The 24,149-nt window shown below is 42.7% G+C and overlaps 1 protein-coding gene and 1 non-coding gene across 5 annotated transcripts in view; one reads left to right on the top strand and one right to left on the bottom strand.

Annotated features, from left to right (window-relative positions):
• MTM1 (myotubularin 1) overlaps positions 1-23,909 on the bottom strand; it is a 109,810-nt gene extending 85,901 nt beyond the window's left edge. For 3 of the 4 annotated variants that reach the window (XM_058713681.1, XM_058713684.1, XM_058713683.1), the window contains exons 1-2: positions 23,833-23,909; positions 284-356 (exon numbers count right to left, since the gene is read on the bottom strand). In XM_058713681.1, coding sequence (XP_058569664.1) covers positions 284-346 — 63 coding nt within the window. In that variant the 5' untranslated portion in view covers positions 347-356; positions 23,833-23,909. Of the gene's footprint in view, positions 1-283; positions 357-6,028; positions 6,050-23,832 lie in introns of those variants that run through there. The other variant, XM_058713682.1, reaches the window with a different exon arrangement.
• Positions 14,951-15,056, top strand: LOC131503274 (U6 spliceosomal RNA). Its single transcript, XR_009257377.1, has one exon. It is a non-coding gene; the product is annotated as a U6 spliceosomal RNA (small nuclear RNA).
• Positions 23,910-24,149: the final 240 nt, after the last annotated feature.

Genomic DNA, 24,149 nt, shown 5'->3' with positions numbered 1-24,149 from the left:
TTATCATAATCAGAAAATAAGGCCAATATTTAGGAAGGTGTAACAGCCTGCTCAAGTTCCACGAAAGGATTTACAAATGCAAAACTTAACATGTAAACGGCATTCTGTCTTTTCTGGAACAAGGTAGGATAGCATATAAAACCACATATATTCAAGAATTCACACTATGTGAATGAATAATGAAACTAATAATTCAATAAGCCTGAAATGACCACCTAGTATGCAAATATAAGAAGAGAAATGCAGAAAAAGAGGCACAAATAAAGCTGAAAACACAACTTACCCTCTTAATAGACTCATTCTCCAAGGAGTGTGAATTATATTTAGAAGTTGGTGCAGAAGCCATTCTGGAAACTCTAACAACAACAAAAAAGACAACATTCAATATCAACTGAATTTGTATGCAATGTCCAACAATAAGGCACCTGAGATTGGAGTATTGCAACTGAAAACCAAAGGACTCTGCTCTCCAGGCCCCATTTCCATAGTAGTCTCCCCAATGGGAACGAGACACACGAGGGACTAAGCACAGCACAGGTCACGTGGAAGAGCTCCAACAAAGGTACAGGGAGCTGGGGAAGAAAAGGGCAGCTAAGTGTACTTGGGGGAGCACAGTGGGAGACATTACACATACTCCCAGAATTGTTATCCATAGCATTCAAATTGTCATCTCAAAAAAACACCATGTTTAGTAATCGTGCAACAGGCCTCAAATCTCTACACTTCTTAATTTTTACAGATAATTTAGAAGCAGCCAAGCAGAGTGGTAAAAAAGGTAGACAATTGAAACCTCACACTTCTTTCGCCTTTAAGAATTCTGTCTTCTCCAAATTGAGGCAATTTAAAGTGGCATGGATTTGATGGAAATCAAATTAGCGACATTTGATTTGATCAGTGTTTTCCAGGGAAAGTTTATACTTCATTTAAATAATGCATATTCATCACAATTCAGACTTAAATGAAAGCATCGTATTCAGAACACACAATATTGTTTTAATGCGAGGATTTAGATTTGTGAAGACTACAGCCACAGTAGGAAACTAAGCAATGCTTTAGTTATTTTCCTTCTCAAAGTGAATAACACAGAGAGATACACATGAAGTCACTGGGAGGTGAACCACATCAACTAGGGGGCTGCAGATATTTATGGGATCTTTCTGTGAGGCTCATTAAAAAAGCAACCACTCACTAACAAAATCTGGCACGGCAAGTATTAACACACCTTGGCACAAAACCTAGTGATTTGGTAGCTGCACAGTGCTGGTTATGGTCAAGAAGCAAGGACCAAGAGAGGTGACAAAGATGCAGGTAAGGGTAACCACCAGGATAAAGATGCAGGAATGGCTACGTGAGGACAATAATCCAAAATTACGACTGCCAGGCTTCCCCCACTGGAGTTCAGGCCACCAAAGGCAAGGATGGGGTCCACCTGGGTCACGGCTGCATCCTGGCACACACTTGGCACTCCTATTTGGTCAATGAGTGATTATGTACAAAATACACAATATTGTGAAACATCATAATGAGGTGAGCTTGTTTACTGGTTTACCAAATCCTACAACAGTGGAACTACAGAACTACCCTGAGGCTTGAAAGTAATTACGGCAAAATAAAATGCTTCTTTATAAACTTAAACCTGAAAGTATTAAGAGGTAGCACAATCTAAAATTAGAAATAGCTTTTTAGAAAGATCAATGTGTAATTCTGAAATGAGTGAAATTCAGATAAAACAGTTTAGAAAAAAATAGCTTTGAAAGACCTAACCTCAAGTTCAAATCCAAGCAAAATAACTCATTATCTCAGAGAAGCAGAATGGATGAGATAGACTAGCGAGAGCAAGTCAGACATTTTTCTGCCCTGAAATTATTCTACGCACTAAACAAGATTATGTACTTGGGGGATTTTCTCCAGTTAGATATAAAACTACTTTTTTAATCAGATACTGTAATATTTAAAATACTTTACTAATATAGGTCAATGTTTTCAAATAAAGTTAAATTATTACTGTCAATATAAGAAATTTAAAATGCTGGGTTACACAGTCAATTCAGTCTTCACTTTCCTGTTCATGTTTGTAAATCATAAAAGAAAAGAGGAGTATTCCTATTTTATTCAGTCCTCATTAAAAAAAAAAAACAATCTTCAATTTAAAATGAAGTAGGGGTGCCTGGGTGGCTCAGTCGGTTGGGCGTCCGACTTCAGCTCAGGTCATGATCTCGCGGTCCGTGAGTTTGAGCCCCACGTCAGGCTCTGTGCTGACAGCTCAGAGCCTGGAGCCTGCTTCCGATTCTGTGTCTCCCTCTCTCTGGCCCTCCCCCACTCACACTCTGTCTCACTCTCTCTCTCAAAAATAAATAAAGATTAAAAAAAATTTTTTTGATGAAGTAAATACAGGGGTGCCTGGGTGGTTCAATCGGTTGAGCATCCATCTGACTTTGGCTCGGGTCATGATCTAGAGGTTCATGAATTCAAGCCCTACATCTGGCTCACCGATTCAGATCCTCTGTCCTTCCCTCCCCTCCGTTCTCTGCCCCTCCCTAACTCATGCGCGTGTGTGTGTACTCTCTCTTTCAAAAATAAACATTTAAAAAATAAATAAAAATAAAACGGATTAAATACAACAGAGGAAAATTTCCTCCTCGTTTCTAACTATCTTACTGAACTACAACAACTCACTACATGACTCACCCCTTTCAAGCGTACAACCAAGTGGCTGCTTGGTTTTTAGTATATCTGGAATTGCGCAGCCATCACCACCACCAACTCTAGAACATTCTCATCACAGAGAAACTCTGTATCCATTAGTCATGTATCACTCCCCATTCCCCCCTGCCCCTAAGCTACCACAAACCTGCTTTCTAGCTCTATAGATATGCCCATTTAGGACATTTTTTGTAAGGAATCAAATACAGTTCGTCCTTAAACAACACAGGTTTGAACAGTGTGGGTCCACTCACACACGGATTTTTCAGTCGAATGAGTACTGTAAATGTATTTTCTCTTATGACTCCCTTAATATTTTCTCTAGCTTACTTTATTGTAAGAATACAGTATATATAATATACAACATACAAAATATGTTAATCAACTTTATGTTATCAATAAGGCTTCCGAATTAACAGTAGGGTAGCAGTAGTTAAGCTTTTGCATAGTCAAAACCCATATGTGGCTTTTTAAATGCATGGGGGGTTGATACCCATAACCCCCAAGTTGTTCAAGAGTCATCTGTAATATGTCTCAAGTCATTTTTAGAGTTACACAGAAACTACTACTATTAAAAGCTGGATCAAGCACAAATCTGAGAAATCCAATGGTCCAAGTAACATGGGTCAGTTCCATGAGGTTCGCTTTAAAATCTCATCAGTGAACCTCTCTGTTGAATGGTTCCAATTGATCCCTGAAATGCAGAGAAGCTGGAACAGCACGATGTTGGAGAGCACAGTTATTGGAGCCAACTCCATTCAAATCCTGATTCTGCAACTCACTGATGTGGGGCGGGTTACTTAACTTCTCAGGACTTTGGCTGCTATGATCTCTATTTTTTTTTTTTTTTTTTTTTGCAGCATAGATGGGCAAAATGAATGCATGAATACATACAACAGGCTCAGAAGAATGTTCTAGTATATACATTAACAAATTATTACCATTTTTTCAATTATGAAAGGATACTTCTTGAATGCTGACATCACAAAAAAGTATGCTACAAATTAGTCCTGACCCTGTAAATACTAGCTAGAAAGTTAACTAACACAACGATAGTGCATGGCTGGCGGTGACCTAGTTATAAAGCTTTTCTTTAAAAAGTACATGAAAATACCCTTTTGGTTATATTTTGTTCCAGACACCTAAAGATTGAGTTTCACTCCTTTTTATTAAAAAAAACAAAACAAAACAAAACATTGAATTTGGGCTACCCTGGCTTTAAAGTAAAAAATGAAGCTTAATCCCTGTATCTATTTATATCTATATCTACACACACACACACACACACACACACACACACACACACTACAGGAATCTAACCAGAGGTGGGCATCTCTCACTTTTGATCCTGAAAACAAATTTTGTCATACATTCAGCCCAATCCTCTCTGAGGACAGAGAAGATGTCCAGAAGAGCCTCGAGGGCGTGTGTCAGTGGCAGGGCCTAGGCCTCTGGACTAACACTGCAGTGTCCTTTCCACTCAGAGAAAAGTGCTTCTAAGTGGTCCCCATTTTGAAAGAAACCAGGTTGGGTGTCACCGGTACCAATCTCAGCAGAAAAGGAGTTTGAGACTAAGAAGTAGTTAAGACTCAACTCATGTAGGCAAGCAATCTGGGGCCCCCTAACCCCTTCACATAAAGCTACATAAAGGAGGCATTATTTAATATATCAAATGTAAAAGTCACAACACGGCCTTAACTGAGTCCCTCTTCACAAATTCAAGACAACTAAACTCATGGTGTCACTCTCTCTGTCCCCCTACCCTGTCTCTCTCACCTCTCTTCCCCCTCTCCGTCTGTCTCCCCCTCTTCGCTTCCTCTATCAGTCTATTCTCTCTACCACTTACCACCTTTCATATAATCTGTTGTTAGTGTCTGCCTTCCCCCACCAGAATACAAGCCACCCCCCAGATGGGGATTCTGGTCTGTTTTACTTACTTGTTAAATAAATGACCTGGGCAATAAAGACTTAGCCAAAGAACCAAACCGTCATTCACCCAATATTCCATTTAAGCCAGAAATCGATACAAACTTAAAAGGGTGGAACCAACAGTTGGCTCATCAGGATATTCAAGGCGGATGACTCTGGGCAGTGGAAGGGCAACATTAACTTATGCTGCTCTGAAGCAGCTTGCACCACAAAGAACTAGAGCCCTACCAGCCCACGCTAGACACTTTTCCTGTGAGACACACTTCCAATTCAGGTACAGAAACCTCTTCCACCAGACCCTGCTTCCAGACTAAGGATCTGCTGCCCTCTCTGTTGCATATGAAAAACAGGATTCCACAAATAAACAGATTCCACAAATAAATATTCCACAAATAAATAAACAGATTTTTTAAAAAATCTAAAAACAGGGGCGCCTGGGAGGCTCAGTTGGTTAAGTGTCCGACTTCAGCTCAGGTCATGATCTCACAGCTCATGAGTTTGAGCCCTGCATTGGGCTCTGTGCTGACAGCTCAGAGCCTGGAGCCTGCTTTGGATTCTGTCTCTCCCTCTCTTTCTGCCCCTCCCCCACTCACACTCTGGCTCTGTCTCTCTCCTCCAAAAATAAGCAAACATTAAAAAAATCTAACAGAATTAGAAAATAGTTTTGACCTCTACCTCACAGGGCCTTTGCGAGCAAAATCTAAACTCCAAGAGGAGTTCCAACTCCCGTGGTCACGTGATTGGAGATCAATGGCCCTCAATTAGTGGTCTATGCAAACTTTCCATGTACAGTGACAAAGTGCATACGGGCCTTCTCTTTGGATTTTACTCAATGTGCTTTCGTACTCTGTGCTGACGTGTAAATGAAGTGTAAAGATAGTCTTTCTCTGGAGGCTCCTTTGAAAGTTGTGGAAAGCTACCCAGTCTGAAAACCCACTTCTAAAGCCTGCCAGTGAGCAAGAAGCTGTGCGTAAGCAGCCTCTGGGTCCAGAATTACAAGTCTTTCTGAAGGCACTCTCTTTACTTGGAAGTCTGCTTTGGAAAAAAAGGCCAAATACTTAGGGCAGTGGTGCTCAATACCACTAGATCCAATCCTCTCTTTGTTATTAAAGCAAATTCCTGCAAAGGCCCTTTGCTAGCCTGAAATGAAAATCATAGATACTACCAATCTAAACACAATTTCAAAAAATAATCAATATAGTGCCTCAACTCCAGTGTAAAGGAGAAACAAAAGGACAGTGATTTATAATAATGTATTTTTCTTTTAAAAAAATTGTTAAATAATGTATTTTTCAACACATTACACTAAAAATAAAAACACCCCCCCCATTTCCAATTTGACCTCTAGGGGGAGTGTCACCCCCAATGAGAACCACTCAAGCATTCCATTAGGTACCCGGAGTGCCTGTAAACACAGGATTTACTAAATTAACTTCTGATTTTTGCATTGAAGTTCCTTTCACTGTAGACCACCTAGGAGGCAAGAAAATAAAAATGATGCCTTGAGAAACCACTCTGTACAAAAGAGAAATGTTTGTATCCTAGCCAATTTGAGACCAGGTACACCATCAATTCAAGTTCCATATGTGCTCAACCCACAGGGAAACAAATGATGGTCCGTAAAACTAGGAGTTTCATTTTTATACATCTTCCTTTGCACAGGGGTTGGCAAACTTTTTCTACAAAGGGACAGATAGTAAATATTTTAGGCTTTGTGGGCAATACGGACTCTGTTGCAGCTACTAAACTGTGTGTTGTAGCACTAAAACAGCAAAAGGCAGGTTCACCTCACTGGCAAAGTCAGTAGAGCATGTGACTCTTGATCTGGAGGTGTGAGTTCAAGCCCGACGTTGGGTGTTGAGCTTACTTTAAAAAAACAAACAAACAAACAAACAAACAGTAAAAGTCTATACAGAAATGAACGGGTGTGCCTGTATTCCAGTAAGATTTTATTTACAAAAACAAGCTGTCACCCTTCTGCCTTAAACTATTAAAATAAATGATTTCCAAATGAACTTTCTTCACCCCAATGACAATCATGTCCTTTTAAGCTAAAATAGAAGCTGTTACTCCCAATTTGTAGCTTATACCTTATAAAAATACACTATGACCAGCTGCAAAACCGGGTGCTACAGTTGAAAAAAGGGATTCTGTACTCAGACCAGCTTGTGTTTCAAACCCCAATGTTGTCACTTGATTAATAGTAACAGCTCTGCACTGTTGGACAAACTACAGTTCCCAGTCTGTGAAATGGGCATGATACTACCACAGCAGATGGCAAAACAGAGGCACTCAAATACCAAGTTCCCCCTCCTACAGAGATGCTTTGATGAACTCTAAGTCATTCCGCAAGCTGGTGCTAATACACTTGGCTGGATTTTCCATAAAATATATGATGTCTAACACTGCCTATGCACTCTGCATACACACCTTCTAAGATGACCCATCTCATCTTGGCAAGGCTCTGAATAGCCTTAAAGCATGCATACTTACATTAAAAGAGAGAGAGAGAGACAAAACCAAAACACTGGACTCCTGGCCCAGGTTAACTTTCCACAGGATCCCTAACATGGAGACCTTGCCTCATCACCTTCTATTCTGGATCAAGGATGTAGAAATATGTTAGATGTTTCTAGTAAATCTAATTGTGTTTATTCTGCAACAGTGCCCACCCATCAAAGCAAGTGGCTTACTGTCCAAATAGACACACACAACACATATGCACCACAGCTCAATTTGTCTCAGCCACATCAAATCTCAGGGCTCCAGGGGCTTCGTTTTGATGATTCTTCTTTGGAAATTATAAAATGTTAAACAGGGGTGCCTGGCTGGCTCAGTAGGTAGAGCACATAACTCTCCGGTTTGTAAGTTTGAGCCCCACATTGGGTATAGAGATTACTTAAAAATAAAATCTTAGGGGCGCCTGGGTGGCGCAGTCGGTTAAGCGTCCGACTTCAGCCAGGTCACGATCTCACGGTCCGTGAGTTCGAGCCCCGCGTCAGGCTCTGGGCTGATGGCTCGGAGCCGGGAGCCTGTTTCCGATTCTGTGTCTCCCTCTCTCTCTGCCCCTCCCCCGTTCATGCTCTGTCTCTCTCTGTCCCAAAAATAAATAAAAAACGTTGAAAAAAAAATAAAAAAATAAAATCTTAAAAACTAATAATAAAAATAAAATGTTATCTATTTCATTTAGAATCTCATTCTTTGTAGCCCTTTGATATTTACTATTCATTTTAGAGATCACGATACACTTACTTCTATTTCTTTAAATGCTGCAAGGACCTCTGGCTATAAGCAATGTAATTCAGATCTGGTGTTGAATGCTTTTTGAATCATTTTTTCCAGCAGTTAGTGATGGATTTGAGCTGATCCACTCACCCTATTACACGGTCCCCTCGTGACAAATGGCACATCTTCAAGGCAGCTGATTGGCTTCAGTGGCATGAGCTGTGGCCATGGAACAAGGTAACCCTAGCAATGCTCCCTGAATTGAAATTGGTATGCTACATAAACCCTTCAAAAAGTCAGCTACCATCAGGTTAACTTTTCTGATGCTAAAAGGCTACCTAGTAATATTACATACATTTAAACAAATCATTAAATCCACCAATGGATTTTGTAACCATCAAATACCTGCCAGTAAACAGAGTTTTAAAATAGGAACAAGATCAAGTTCCCCATCCACTTGCCAGTTCCCAAACTCATGAACCCAGCTGATGTGCTCTATGATAAAACTGCATTTTGTCAAACTATCTTACCCTGTGAGAAACCACTGCAAAAAGTCCATTTGAAATTTATAAGTGAAAAGTACCTTCTTAGGCAAACATTAAGATAGTAGTTGTTGAAAGGAAGAGTAAACTCATGGAAACAGTCACCACTAGGGTAGCAAAGAAGGCGCCAGTCCAGAACATCTCCTTACTTTCCAAGGACCTTCTCAGAGTGGCATTCCTGACAAAGATTCCTCCAACTGGAATTAGTGGGGAAGGGGGAGGAACAGAAAGGAATTGAAAAGCAGATGTGCAGTTTCTAGAAAAACAGAGAGAGGATTAGAGGTCAGAGATGGATAACTGGTGAAAATAGAGGCAAATCAGCCCTTTGAGATGAAATCTCCGGGTACTCAACACTCTAATTCGAGCAGCAAGGAGGGAAAATGCAAAATAACGGATAGCTGTCTGAGTTTCCTGGGGCTACTCTAGCGAAGTACCACAAACTGGATAGCCTACAAGAGAAATTTCTTCCCTTCCCGTTCTGGAGGCTAGGAGCCTGAAAACACAGTATGTGCAGGGCCATGCTTCTCTGAAGGCACTGGGGGACGGGCCTTCCTTGCCTCTTCCCAGCTTCTGGCGGTGGCTGGCAGTCTTTGGCAGTCCTCGGCTTGTACCTGTACCACTCCAAGCTCGGTCACATAGAGCTGCCCCTATGTGTCTGTGTCTTAGTGCAGTGTTCTCCTCTCTTCTAAGGATATCGGTTGTATTGGATTAAGGGCCCACCCTACTCCAGTACAATCTCAACTAGTTACATCTAGGATGACCCTATTTCAAAGTAAGGTCCCATTATGAGGCACTGGGGGCTAGGCCTACCAGCGTATCTTTTTGGGGGGCAAAATCCAACAGGTAACAGGCAAGAGGTTAGCTGAAGAAATTAACAACCTACAAAATGATCATGTCAATATATGGTTGCATTCAGAACAATTTAGTTTGTCAATCCATCCATAAGCATTCACTGAACACTGATTAAATTAACCAGCACTAAAATATTAATATAGCTTCTGAGAAGAAATAATGAAATGACACCAAGCCAATCATTTCTGAGAAACTCCTTGCTCAGCATATGTAATTATTTAAGCCTATTTCTTTTAATATGAAATTTATTGTCAAATTGGTTTCCATACAACACCCAGTGCTCATCCCAACAGGTGCTCTCCTCAATGCCCATCACCCACCCTCCCCTCCCTCCCACCCCCCCATCAACACTCAGTTTGTTCTCAGTTTTTAAGAGTCTCTTATGTTTTGGCTCCCTCCCTCGCTAATCTTTTTTTTTCCTTCCCCACCCCCATGGTCTTCTGTTAAGTTTCTCAGGATCCACGTAAGAGTGAAAACATATGGTATCTGTCTTTCTCTGTATGACTTATTTCACTTAGCATAACACTCTCCAGTTCCATCCACATTGCTACAAAAGGCCGTATTTCATTCTTTCTCATTGCCACGTAGTATTCTATTGTGTATATATAAACCACAATTTCTTTATCCATTCAACAGTTGATGGACATTTAGGCTCTTTTCATAATTTTATTTAAGCCTATTTCCAAAGAGATCCAAAATCAGTCAATAAATCTATACTAGACAACTAATCTGGACCACGGCGTGAAATTCCAAAAAGAAACTGAGATGGGTCTTCAAGGAACTAGCAACTGAGTTGGGGAGATGAACAAATATAAGTTAACTGGCAATAAAGACAACAAATAGGTAGAAGTTAAACAGTAATAAAGATAATCATACAAGTGATACTGTATAGTTAAAAAAACAAAAGAGAACATGTACTCATGGGTAATGAGCATGGCTTCATTTTACTGACCCTCCACTATGTGCCAAGCATTGTCCTAAGCCAGATGAACTCATTCAATCCCCACCCCCACCCCAACAACCTTATAAGGCAACTGCTAGGACTATATTCATATGAAAACACACAACCCCAAGGAGCAGAAAGGTTAAACACTGTGTCCACAAAGTACCGTCAAAGTCGGAATTCAAACCCAGTCAGTAGGACCCTCTTGTGCACTAACAGATATTTGTCGCTCTAGTAGATGATCAAATGAAAAATGAGGAATGCCTCATGCTTACACAGCTGAACAAAAAAGGTTTTTTTTGAATTCCATCTCTATGTGATAAAATCAGATGGTCACAAACAGGAACTCTAGCCTTCATTTCACAGACGAGTAAACAAATAGTGCCTCTTCTCCCCAAATCCACGTCTGGGAGGCAAGGAACCAGTACATTCCTTCTTGTCTGCCCACTGTTAAGATTACTTTGTATCATGGAAGAGTCTTTGCAAACTATATCAGAAAGATGGGAAAACTTCATTATTGGTGGATAGAAATAGAATAAATATCCCATGAGGTACAACTGTGATGTAAGGAGGCCTCTGTTAAGATGCCTATCAGAACATACTTGGCTAGAGGAGTTCTTCAAAGCAGTCCATTTTGGTGGTGTGCACTTTGTCCAGTAACACTACCGCCAACCAAAGTATTCTTCCTATTCTTTTGAAACTGCCTTTAGAGTTTTTAGAGCTACATAAGACATCATCCCATAAATTTTACCATATCTCAGTTTTTCAGTGAATACCAATGCTTCCCACAATACAGGTGCCCACTTGCTCTAATAGATGAGCCTCAAAATTATTTTGGTCTAAAGCCAAATTTTAAGTCCTCACTCAAGGATTTGACACCATTGAGGATATTTTTTTTTTTAAGGTGCCTGAATGCAATTCGAAACAAGAGTTCCAGGGGCGCCTGGGTGGCGCAGTTGGTTAAGCGTCCGACTTCAGCCAGGTCACGATCTCGCGGTCCGTGAGTTCGAGCCCCGCGTCAGGCTCTGGGCTGATGGCTCGGAGCCTGGAGCCTGTTTCCGATTCTGTGTCTCCCTCTCTCTCTGCCCCTCCCCCGTTCATGCTCTGTCTCTCTCTGTCCCAAAAATAAATAAAAAATGTTGAAAAAAAAATTAAAAAAAAAAAAAAAAGAAACAAGAGTTCCAAACATGAGCTGGACAGTTTTGGAGTTTCCTGTCCCTTCTCTACATGGGCCAGAAGGAGAAAGCAGTGAGGTTCGCAAATGTTGCCAACCGCTGCCAATGCCGGGCCTGATGAATCTTTATTAGTCCTAATTTACAAGAGCAGGTTGACCTTGGAGGTTAGCAGAGACCAGCAGCAGGACTAGTTAGCCTGCCCCACAGGCAGTCTGCCAGCAGTTGAAAGGAGTGTCCAAAGGGTCGTCCAAAGATTGGCATCATCATATGCTTTGGAGACTCAGAAAGAGAAAGGCTTGCAGTGACCCACTGTAATTAGGACTGACTGCCAGAGTACGGCAAAGAGTCCTAAACACGCTGGCCAACCAGCCTAGCTCTACAAGAAGGCAAAGGGCTGAACACGTGAACACACACACTTCTAAAACTTGGCACTATCAGCAGGGAGAATGCTTTCATACATGTGAGAAAATAATCTCAGGAAAAAGGCAGAACTAAAAAGGGCAAAGAGATGAAGAGGAACCCAAACCAGTGTCAAAAGGATGGCAAAGAAAGAGAAGATGAATGTGGCAGAGAATTTCCATGGCTTGTGAAGGAGCAATATATGATGCTCCATAGAAGAATAAAAAACTCTCCACACTCCAGATAGAAATTCTGTTATCAACACTAGGAGGAAAAGCTGGAGAGTGGTGGCTGGTGATGGATAGGAATGCAGTGATACGTAGCGTCAACAAGGCTATTCATGAGGTATACTAGCTTCCTAAAGATTGTATCTGAGACATGGCTTCTACCCACACAGTTCAACATCTAATCATCGTTAAAAAAAAAAAAAAAACAAAAAACAAAAAAAACCCTCAGCAAACTAGGAATAGTGAAGGGCACCTACGGGGCGGGGGAGGGGGGGGACTATAGCTCTATAGCTGATATCATACTTAATGATGAAAGATGGAATGCTTTCCCACTAAGTATGGGAACAAGGCAAGGACAGTTGCTCTTGCTGCCTGCATATTCCATAGCTCTTTGAGATCCTAGCAAGTTTAATAAGGCAAGAAATAAAAGGCAGAACACGTTGGAAGAAGTAAAACTGTATTTGCAGACATGATCATATATGCAAAAAATCCTAAGAACGCCATAGAAAAACTATTAGAACTGGTAAGTAAATTTAGTAAGGTTGCAGGATATACAGGTCAAAATAAAAATTAATTGTATTTGTATTGCTAGCAATGAACAAATGGACATTAAAGTGTAAAAATATTATGTGCATAATATAAAAAATGAACTCTTTAGGGTCACATTTAATAAAATGTGTACAAGATTCATGCAAGGGAAACTATAAAACACTGCTGAGATAAATTAAAGAAACCTAAATACATGGAGATACATATCATGCTCAAGGACCAGAAGGCTCAATATTCTTATGATTGCAATGTTGATCTAGAGATTTGATGCCATCCCTGTCAAATCTCAATGGGCTTTGTTGTAGAAACTGACAAGACGATTCTGAAATTTATATGGAAAGGCAAAGGACCGAGAATAGCCAAAACCACCTTGAAGAGGGAAAAAATAAGTTGGAGTACCTCCACTGTCCAATTTACAGACTTACTAAAAATGCCTCAGTAATCAAGACAGTGTGATACTAGCAAGACTAAGTTTGCCTGCCCAACAGGCAGTTTGCAGTAATAGAGAAGTGTGCAAAGAGATTGCCAAAGATTGACTTCAGAATTAGACCCATCTTTTGGAGGTCCCAGCAATGGTCAATTGATTTCCAACAAAGGTACCAAGGTAGTTCAATGGGAAAGGATAGTCTTTTCCACCAATGATGCTGGAATAATTTGATATCCATATGGAAAAATAAGTGAGTCTGGACCCGTCACACAATATACAAAACAACTTGAAATGAAGAAGTATTAGTTTTATATTGCTACATAACAAACTCAGTAGCTGTAAACAACACACAATTATCTTGCAGTTTCCGTGGGTCATGGGTCAGGAGTCTGGGTACAACTTAGCTGGATTCTCTCCTCAAGGTCTCACAAGGCTGTAAACTCAAGGGAAAGGGGTTACACAGGATATGAACCCTCAGGTGGAGAGGGGACGGACACAAAAGATCTAAACATAAGAGCTAAAACTACAAGTCCTAGTGGGAGACACAGGAGAAAGCCTTTGTGAACTTAGGTTAGGCAAAGATTTCTTAGAACACAAAAACATAAACTGTAAGGGAAAAAAAAAAGATAAACCTGACTTCATCAAAATTAAAACCACTGCTCTTTCAAAGGCACAATTAAGAAAATGAAAGGGTAAGCTACAGATTGGGAGAAAGTACTTGCAAATCATATATCTCATAAAGGTCTTGTATCCAAAATATATAAAGAAGTCTTATAATTTAACAAGACAGACAATCCAATAAGAAACAGGCAAAAGATTTGAGCAGACACTCCACCAAAGAAGATGTACAAATGGCCAATAAGCCCATGAAGAAACACTCACCATCGTTAGACATCAGGAATATGCAAATTAAAACCACAGTGAGCTACCATTACACAGCCACTAGAATGGCTACAATTTAACCAGATGGACAATAACAGGATGATGAGGATATGGCCCAAGCAGAACTGTCAGGCTTCGCTTTGCCAGCGGGAATGCAAATTGGCACAAGCACTTTGGTAAATAGGTGGGTCGGTTTCTTGTAAAGTTAAACATACACTAAGCATACTGCCCAGCAATGCCACACCTAACTATTTACACAAATGAAAACATCGAGTCCACACAAAGACTCATAAGCAAATGTTCATAGCAGCTTTATTCATAATGGCCAAAAACTTAAGTCAACTCAAATGTTCATCAACTAGTGAATAAACAAATCACTGTGGAACACTGCTCAACAACAGAAAGTCACCAACTATGGATGCCTGAGACAACATGAATTAATTTGAAAAGCATTATGCTAAGACAAAAAAGCCAACCACAAAATACTGTATAAACCTACCCTCAACACATCTCAAAGAACTACTAGTATTCAGGTCACAATCTCTGACCATAATACAGTTAAGTTAGAAATCAGTTTTAAAAATACCTAAAAAAATGTACTTGTAGGGGTGCCTAGGTGGCTCAGTCAATTAAGCATCCAACTTTGGCTCAGGTCATGATCTCGCATTTCGTGAGTTCAAGCCCTACATTGGGCTCTCTGCTCTCAGCTTAGAGCTCGCATCAGATATTCTGTCCCACTCACTCTCTGCCCCTCCCCTGCTCAGTCTCTCTCTCTCTCTCTCAGAAATAAATAAACATTTTTTAAATGTATTTGTAAATTTAAAAAGACACTTCTAAACCCACAGGTGAATGAAATAATCACAATGGAAATTAGAATATACTAGAACTAAATAAAAATTCTATGTTTTGAAATATCCAAACCACAGAATAAGTCCAAACAGAGGACAAAACGAAGAAAAGAGTGATGTCCAGGATATATTTTAAGTGACAAAAACAAGAGGCTGAATAGTGTACACAGTATGCTTTTTGGGTGTGAGAGGGGAAATGCAAATATGTGTGTGCACGCACTTGCTCAAATTTGCAAAAGGAACAGAAGAATGCTCGCTTTGGCAGCACATAAACTAAAATTGGAATGATACAGAGAAGATTAGCATGGCCCCTGCACAGGATGATACACAAATTCGTGAAGCATTTCATAAAAGAAAAAAAGAAAGAAACAGAAAAGGAAACTAAAAACTATAATATCAATTACCTGAGATGGGGGATAGAAACAGCATGTCCAGCAAGAGACAGGGATGTAAGTATGGCTTTTTGGAATAAACTCTGATGTAAATTTGACTTTAAAATGATATAAAGTTTTTACTCATTAAACATTAATCAGAAAGAAACTGGGGAATGTCATTATGTTCATTCATTTCTACATCCTAACAAACATCATACTACATAACCACAACTGACAAACCTGTGGTAAGACTAAGAAAAAAAGAGAGAAGGCACAAACAATGTTAAAACTTAAGAATGTGGGCACCTGGGTAGCTCAGTCAGTTAAGCGTCTGACTTCAGCTCAGGTCATGATCTCACAGTTTGTGGGTTTGAGCCTCACATCAGGCTCTGTGCTCACAGCACAGAGCTTGTGTGGGATTTTTTTCTCTCTCTCTCTCTCCAACCCCTCACCCCACCGCGTCCCTCCCTGACTCACACTTTTCTCTCTCAAAATATAAATAAACCAAAGGAAAAAAAAAAGATTTAAGAATGAAAAGACAGACATAACCACAGAAATGGCATATATTAACTGGTAGTTTAATATCTTCCCACTCCAGGGGCTCAGTCAGTTGAGCATCTGACTTTGGCTCAAGTCATGATTTCACAGTTTGTGGGGTTGAGCCCCACATCTCGCTTTGAGCTGAAAGTACGGAGCCTGCTTGGGGGGAATCTCTGTCTCCCTCTCTCTTTCTGACCGTTGCTTCACACACTTGCTCTCTCTCTCAAAAATAAACATTAAAAAAATTTTTTCTTTAAATCTTCCCACTCCAAATATACCAGGCCCAGGTGGTTCTAGGGGTAAATTCTACCAAACACTGGAGAAACGGTGGCACCTGGGTGACTCAGTCAGTTGAGCATCCGGCTCTTGATTTCGACTCAGGTCATGATCGTGCGATCAAGCCTTGAGTCAGGCTCCACACGTGGAGCATGTTAAGATTTCTCTCTCTCTCTCTTAAAAATAAAAAAATAGAAAAAGAAAAAGAAACACAACTCCAATCTCACACAAAGTTCCAGAGAACAGAAAAAGGTAATACTCTCACTCACTTTACAAGGCTAGCAAAGTGATACTAGATCAAGTACAGGAAAGCAAAATCTCCCTCTCAAATACAGATGTCAAAATCCTGAAGAAAATATTAACCAATCCAATCCAGCAGAAAGAAACACGCTGGCTTCACGCCAGCAGGCAAACTGGTTAATGCTACATTATATTAGGCAATCCTTTAAAATACCTCCATCACCTTAACAGGTTTCAAGAGGAAAATCACATAGCTCTGTAAAGGCAGAAAAGGGGTTTGATAACAGTCAACATCCACATAGCTCAAAACAGAGGTGCGCTAGAAGTGCGCCTACATAAAACATAAACTAAACACTTTATGGTGGAGTGTGGAAAACATCATGCCTTCTCAAATACAGCTCCTGGGCCCCACCCCAAACCCACCGAATCAGAAACTCCAGGCTTGTTGCCAGTGAACTTGTAGTTTGGGAAACGCCCTCAGGTGTTTGTCAGGCGGCCGGCTACCTAACGTCAAAGGGCCGGGGACAGAGCCACAGAGGTGCGGCATCAACTGAAGCCGGCTCTCCCGACCCGCCAGACCCAGTGAGTCAGATCTGCGTCCCAGCCTGAAGTGCAGGTGATTCTAAGCATGCTCAGTGTGCCGGAGACACACTCCCATAACAGCTGCTCTCAAGCCAACCTGCACGCCGAGCAATGCATGTCCCGGGGCGGGGGGCTGGGTGGCTCAGTCGATTAAGCAAACGACTCTTGATCTCAAGGTTCATAAGATCAAGCCCCAGGTCAGGCTGTGCGCTGGCAGCGGAGCCTGCTTGCGATTCTCTCCCTCTCTCTCTGCTTTCTCCCATTCATTCTCTCTCTCTCAAAATAAACTTTTTTTTTAAAGCCTATGTTTGATTAAGTACATCTGAACATCTGTGGGTGGGGCCTGGGCAGCAGGTCGTTAAAGTTCCCAGGTGATTCTAATGAGCAGCCAGCGTGGCAAGGAAACTTCTATTTAGCCGAGTCCACACCCTTTAGGATGAGCCAGAGAAGAAGAGTGGAATCCATGAGTTCTTTGAAGATACCCTCAAGAAAAAGCCTGCATTTCACTCATATACCAAGGGTGAGTTCTTCATACCACTTACCAAGCCGAAACGGAGAAGAGAACTGTCTTGAACAAAGTTGTGACAAAGTTGTGGGATGTTGTGAGGATTCATACGGGATGTACGTAATCACAAGGGGCAAAGGGCTTGGCACAGGTTACAACACGGATCGTGAATGCAAGTTTATTACTGAGGCGACCACGGCTCTAACTGCTCTTCAGGCATCGACAGCAAATCAAGGCCAAAATGTATCTCTCGAAGCTGTGCTGTCCAATGCGGGGGCCGCTAAGTACGTGCAGCTCCTGAACACTTGAAATGTGCCTAGTCCAAATGGAGGGGTGGCAGAAATATAAATACATGCCAGGCCTCGACACCTTCGTACAAAGGGGAGGGGAACATCTCACTAATACTTATACTGATTACATGTGGAAATGATAATATTTTGGATATACTAGGTTAAATACATTATAAAAATCAACTTCATCTGTTCCTTTTTTAATGCGGCTACTAGGAAAATGGATTACACATGTGGCTCAAATTATCTTTCTAATGGACCACAAGGTCTCAAAGGATCAGGGGGAAAGCCGGGATGTGAGCTACTAGTTAAACTGGCCTTCTCAAACTTTAATTTACAAACAGATCACCGAAGGCTGTCATCAAAATGCAGACTCTAGGTGCAGATGGGGGGGGGGGGGGGGTACTGAAATTCTACATTGCTCTTGGGCTCCTAGGAGCTGAGGAACAGCAGGAGCATCAGGACAATTTTTTATCAACAAGGAAAAACTGTTCTGTGGCATAGAAGGGACGGCAACCTCTGGAGAAATGATCATGCCCTGTCAGAGTTGAAAACGGTGAAGAAAGGAAATGGCCAGCAGGGTTGCACTCAGCCTCAACCTTAAAAACTCAGTTGTTAGGCCTCACGGCAAGAGCTGCAAAGAGGTGAGGGCCAAATCCAATTGCCCTCCGTCTAGGGACTTACTTTCTCTCTCAGATTTGGAACCATCAGTGTCTGCAAGGAACACTTCAGGACCAGAAAGCTCAAAATGGAATCTCGACTGAGGTTTCTCATATCCTGCCTGACACATGACTAGCGTCAATGGCACTGTCCTCCTACGGTGTGGCTCGTCCCTGTTACCTTGACCCACCTACTACTGACAAGCCATGGCTGGGGGTCACTGCCGTGGGATACGTATCTTCTTTTAGCAAAACAGCTCAGGCCAATTCCAGGACTGCTGGAACAAACCCTGACAGCACAGCCCTTGTTCTAAGTCCCCACCTAAGTCATCTCGGGGCCATAAAGGAACTAAAGGCTCAGCCAAGGGCAATTTAAGCACCACCATCTGATGCCACGAATCCCCTCTGTGACCCACCTGTGCCTCGAAGCTCCCATGAAGGGGAAAACATGGCGCCGGGACATAGCAGCGCGTTCCATTTCAAGAGGCTCCGGGAAACAGCGCTTCCTTTTCCCAGAAAGCCCAAGGGCACAATATAGATATGTAACAATTATCACAAGCTAAAGAAAGGATATCACGGTGTTGTCAAGGTTTTCAGGCAAGGGCATAAGAAAGGAATGAGTTACAAACAAATTACTTTTATTTTTACTTTTAATTATTACCCTTCAACTTCCCATACCCCTCCCCACCCCCCAAAATTTACCAACAAGCAAAGCAAAAATGAACCTAAACTCAAACTGCTTGCGACAGTAGTAGTCCAAAAATCCAGAGGCTGGGAATGTAATGTGTGAGACCTCTCCCATCACTGGACTCAAAGAACTTTCTTATTCATTTGCTAATCAACCATGGTGGGGGGGGGAAGGCTCAGCATGAGCTCCCTTCCATCGTGCAGTGGGGGTGGGGGGAGATATGGATATGGTCTCTATACATACAACCCGATTTGTTGAAATGAACACATCCAAACAACTCTGAACTACCCCTCCACTTGTCCAGTTCAAGTCAAAGAGTGTTTTCTAAATGTCTACTGTGTGTAGAGGGCCATGTTAGGTTTCACCTGCCCAGGAAAAAAAACGTCTCCAACCTCAGCCCCAACTTTCAGCACAAGCTTGGAAGATGGAACAAGTGATATTGAAATATTCAGGTACTACGTATCAAAACAGAGTTGCAGCTCAGCAACACTGGACGAACCTAAGTACATGACATCTCAAAGAGCTACTTATAATAGAGTCCTTCCAGGATCCTGAGAAACAACTTCAAATAACAAGAACAGAGCACTAAGCCCCAGTTCTGTTGGAACATGAAGGCAGCAGGGACCCGGAGCACAATCAATGCCCTGGATGTCTTCTCACCCTAACCCCTGGAGTGAGAGCATCCAGGCTACTGTGGATGGAGGAGCTCCACAGGGCCTCAGGCTGCACTGAGGAGCTAATGGAAGCTGTCGATTTGAAAAACGAAAGATTTTCACTCCGAAATACTTCAGAAAAAAGCAGGCAATATTCCCTGATGCAGAGATCGCTTGCTGTTGCCCTGCGATTGTTGGCTATACAGTACTACCGTCTTGGGAATAAATAAAATGGAAGCTCGCAAGGTGTGCCAATGGCTTCAGGTCCATTTGAGAGAGGCAATGAAACACCCACATTTTTCAATGCTGACAGAAGAGGGAAAGCAAGGCAGAGGCCACACCTACAGCCATGGGGCAGGTGGGCCAACAACAGGAGGGACGCTGCTCTCTTACACCAGTTCTCCAAACAGTGACAGCTTATATAACACATGAAAGCAATAATAATGCTGCACAGCCTATGAAGGGTACTGTTGTACATGTGATTCTCTGCAAAGTTCTGGAAGCTTGGTAGGGCTCACAGCTCTATTGTACAAATGGAAGAGGCTGCAGCAGTGAGGTAAAATGACGTATCTGGTGTCACAGAGTTAAGACGTGGCAGAAACGGGACTTGAACCCAGCTTCTGGAATCCAGACTCAGGAAGCTTTCGGCCACCTCACACAAAGGGCTCCTTTATCACCCCTCACTCCTCAGGTAGAAACAGAAAGTGCTACTGCGTGATGCCAATGTTCTAAAGAGGTGCCTGCTAAAGAGGTGTTCTAAAGGAACCTTTTAAGGTTCCTTTCCTTAAAAGGAAAAGGATGAGACTGTCCAGGTGCTCAGATGGAAAAATACATTGTAAACATTTAACATGAAAAACCATCCTCCAACTACAGGATGGCAACTGGATCTCACCCGACTAACTCCAACTGGGTCTCCTGGTACCCTCTTGCTTTCCAAGCAGAGCAACTGGAAGAAGGCCACTCTTGTTCTAATCATGTTTGTAGAAACAGACAAAATGTGGCCTCGAGTAATTTCTGAGTCCAAACACTGACAGGAACTTCACACTGCAAGAACTGTGGATACCGCTGCCAATATCACCTGAAACTAAAAGCTCGAGTCACCCACAAAATGCTAAGAAATGTCTAGAAAAATAAAATCACGCTTATTTGATGTCCAAAAGTTTATTAGGACATGTCTAGAATCATTTCTTTATCTTTCAAAGAAAACAAGACACTATTCTAAGCACTTAACATAGATTATCACTCAGTCTAGACAACAGCCCTTTGAGGAAGGCGCTATCAGTATTATTTTCATTTTACAGATAAGGACACTAAGGCACAGGCATAAGTAACTCACCCAAAATCACACAGGTACTATTAGAGCCAGGATTCAAATCCAGAGTCAATACCTCGTAGGCAAATGACAGCCCCAGCCCCTGCCCCTCCCCCATCTGCCAAAAAAGAATAATGAACTGAGAAACTAGAAAATAAAGAAAGCAGAACTTCAAAGAGGTCAGAAGCAGGGAAGGGAAATTACTAAAGAATAATGAAAACAAACTCTTATTCTTCTATAAAACTGAAAAAAACTTTAGAAATAACAAGAAACTCTGGCCTTTGAAATCCTTTGGCCACCAGTTCAAAATGTCGCCTACTAAGCCTTGAAGAGGCTCTGCTTTTCTCCTTATTTTGGAGCCCTCAATAAGAGCAAGAACCACATGTTCCTTCAGTGGTTTTTAAAGTAACTACATTTTGTTAATCCTCCTTTCATTTTGGAACAAAGAATATTTGAGTATTTTTTTTTTGTAACTTCAGCCATTTTTCAGAACCTGTAAGAATGAAAACATTTGCTTTCAAGCCATTGAACATACAGACTAGGAGAGAACTGAAAAGGTACAAACAGATGAACTTGTAGAGTAAGCTATCACGAATGCCATTTTACTAGCACTTTAGGGTTTTTTTTAATTTTTTTAAATGTTTATTTATTTTTGAGAGAGAGACAGAATGTGACTGCAGGAAGGGCAGAGACAGAGGGAGACACGGAATTTGAAGCAGGCTCCAGGCTCTGAGCTGCCCACACAAGAGCCCAATGTGGGGCTCAAACTCACAAACCATGAGATCATGACCTGAGCTGAAGTCGGATGATTAACTGACTCAGCCACCCAGGCACCCCACTAGCACTTTAGTTTTTAAGACGTTGAATGCTTCTTTACTCTAGAGCTAACATCAAAATGAACTCTTTTCTTTAAAAACCATACAACCCAAAGATTGCGGATCATTTCAGATAGTAGGTTCTCTGTACAAACCAAAGGGCAAGAAGAGAAATTCTTGTGTAAGGTAGCCTGAGGCAGGCTGACACTGGCATGAAATCAACAAGGAATACTGACCTCAGCAGAGCCTTCTGTAGCTAGAGTAAGGTAACTACTGAGATAGCAAGGGATTCAAAGACCACCCCCCTAGGTGTTTGAAAGCACGGTTTGCACGTAAGAGAAAAAATGCAAGTAAAAATGAGGCCGTGATGAATTTAGGATCCAAGAGGCAATCGCTAGAAAAATGACGACTCCACGGAATCTCTTTTAGACAGATTTACTTTTGGATTTGATTATTTACTTTAATGGAGCAGCAGCTGACACTCAAAAACTAACAATTCAATGTAATTCCCAAGTCACTCTCAAACATGCCAGCCTGTTTTATTGACATAGAGTTTGGGAGTTCTATTTTTCTGCATAGTGCTCACCTCCACTAGAAAATGTATCGTTTACTTTTTTTTATTGTCCTCTTCCCCACACATAAGCTCTGTAAAGCTTCATCAGTAATACTGTCTGCTGTCTTCTCAGTGCTTGGGACACTGCAGGCACACTATGGGCTTTCTGGGTTTGATGGGTAAATGAAGCCACTGAGAACTTGATAACTATATGTTATAACTTTAAGGTAAGGAGACCAATCATTTAATAGCTAGAATCTAAAAGCCCCAATGAATGTTCTGTACTTTCAAGCACCTGGGGAGGCTGCTATGCACTGGCAGCACCACTGGTTGGAATCTACTCCATGGAGTGGAATCTCTCAAGGGTAGATCTGGTTTAGTGAAACAGCCAAAAGTCACTGGATCAAATCTGGTAATAAGAGATCATGCCCAAAACATATGTTGGATGAAAGCAAAGTGTGTCTATAAAGCAACAAGCCTGATTGTCTTATTTGGCTGGTAAACTCGTTTTGAAGGGAATTCAAAATGGTTTGAACTATAGCAAAATCACTGGCTCAGTCTCAAGATTCTAAGGTGGACACTCTACAAAAAACAAAACTAAGCTGTGATAAAAAGTACCCAGGTTAGACGCCAAGATACTCCCTAGAGACCTGACTTGTGATATTAGCTTTGCCGTTAGGTTGCCCCAAATCCTGGGTCACATTAAACAGCGTTACCCTCTCTGGGCCTCAGTTTCCCCATCCTAGAAACTAACTACTATGAACTTCAAGGTCCCAGTCAATTCTAACATTCCATGGTTCCATTCTTGTGAAGGTCTAGTATGTCTATTTAAAAGCCAGTCACAATTCACTCCGCCCCATACTTCGTATGTGTCTATAAAGCCCATAATATAATCTTTGCAGCAGATTCATTTCATATTTGCTTAGGCAAAGACTAAAATTAGTTTTCACTTCCTGAGCGCAGCAAAAGACAGTTAAGGGAGGCAACCCGGCAAAGGGCGCTTGCTTGCTCTTGCCTGTGCATACTTCCGACTGCGTATCAGGGAACTAACCGTTCCTTCTCAGATCTTCTCTCAACTGTTGCAAAAGCAAATAAACCTCCCGTGCGTGACACAGAAACTCTGTTCGAGAGCGCCCACCGAGGCTTCCCGGACAGCACCGGGCTGCGGCCGCTCCGCAGGACCCGCGGGGGATGCGGCGGGCACTCACCCGAGGCGGACGGCCAAGGCGAGGACCAGCCGAGGCGCGTCGCCGGAGAGGCAGGACGGCCGCCCAGCGCGCTCGCCGCCACAGGACGGGGAAGCAAAGTCCGGGGAGCGGCCGCGACGCCCCCAGCGTTTCCCCTCGGCCCCGATTCCCGTCCCGACCTTCGCCCGTCGCCAGCCCAGGACCTTGGGCGGGGAGAACGGCAGGAAGCCGGAGGCACCTGCCTGCGGCTCACCGGCCTCACTCAGCCCTGGCTGGCGGGGACAGCGAGGCGCTCGGGCGACACCCCCCCCCCCCCGCCACCTACGCCCGCGGGTGCTGCGAGAATACGCGGGACCCGTCGGCCCGGGAAGTCCCAACTTCCTCCTCCCGCCCACCTCCCCCCTAGGTCCCCGCAGCACCCGGCTCGGAGCCAGGCCAGAAGCGAGCGCTCACCCACCTCGGGCTCCGGGCGCCACCGCCGTTGCCAGGCTGCTTCGCTCCCGGGCCCCGCTCCGCCCCCTCCAGGGCCCGCCCCCTGCGGCCTCTCCGCCCCTGGCCACCGCCCGCCGCCCTCCTCCGTGCGTCGGTTGGCGGGTGTGCGTCACGTGACATGGCTGAGGTGGGTGGAAGGCGCCTGGAGAGCCTTGAGAGCCACTCTGAGAGGCGGGGCTCTTTACCCGGGAGGCTGCTGGGAAGCCCTCTTTGAAAGGCCCGGCGCTTGGAGGCATCTGGGAGTTGTAGTTCTAAATACGATGCCAGTGGGCAAGGCCCAGA

This window comes from Neofelis nebulosa, chromosome X, assembly GCF_028018385.1.
Source record: "Neofelis nebulosa isolate mNeoNeb1 chromosome X, mNeoNeb1.pri, whole genome shotgun sequence".
Taxonomy (NCBI): domain Eukaryota; kingdom Metazoa; phylum Chordata; class Mammalia; order Carnivora; family Felidae; genus Neofelis; species Neofelis nebulosa.
This window is presented reverse-complemented; position numbering and strand designations above follow the sequence as displayed.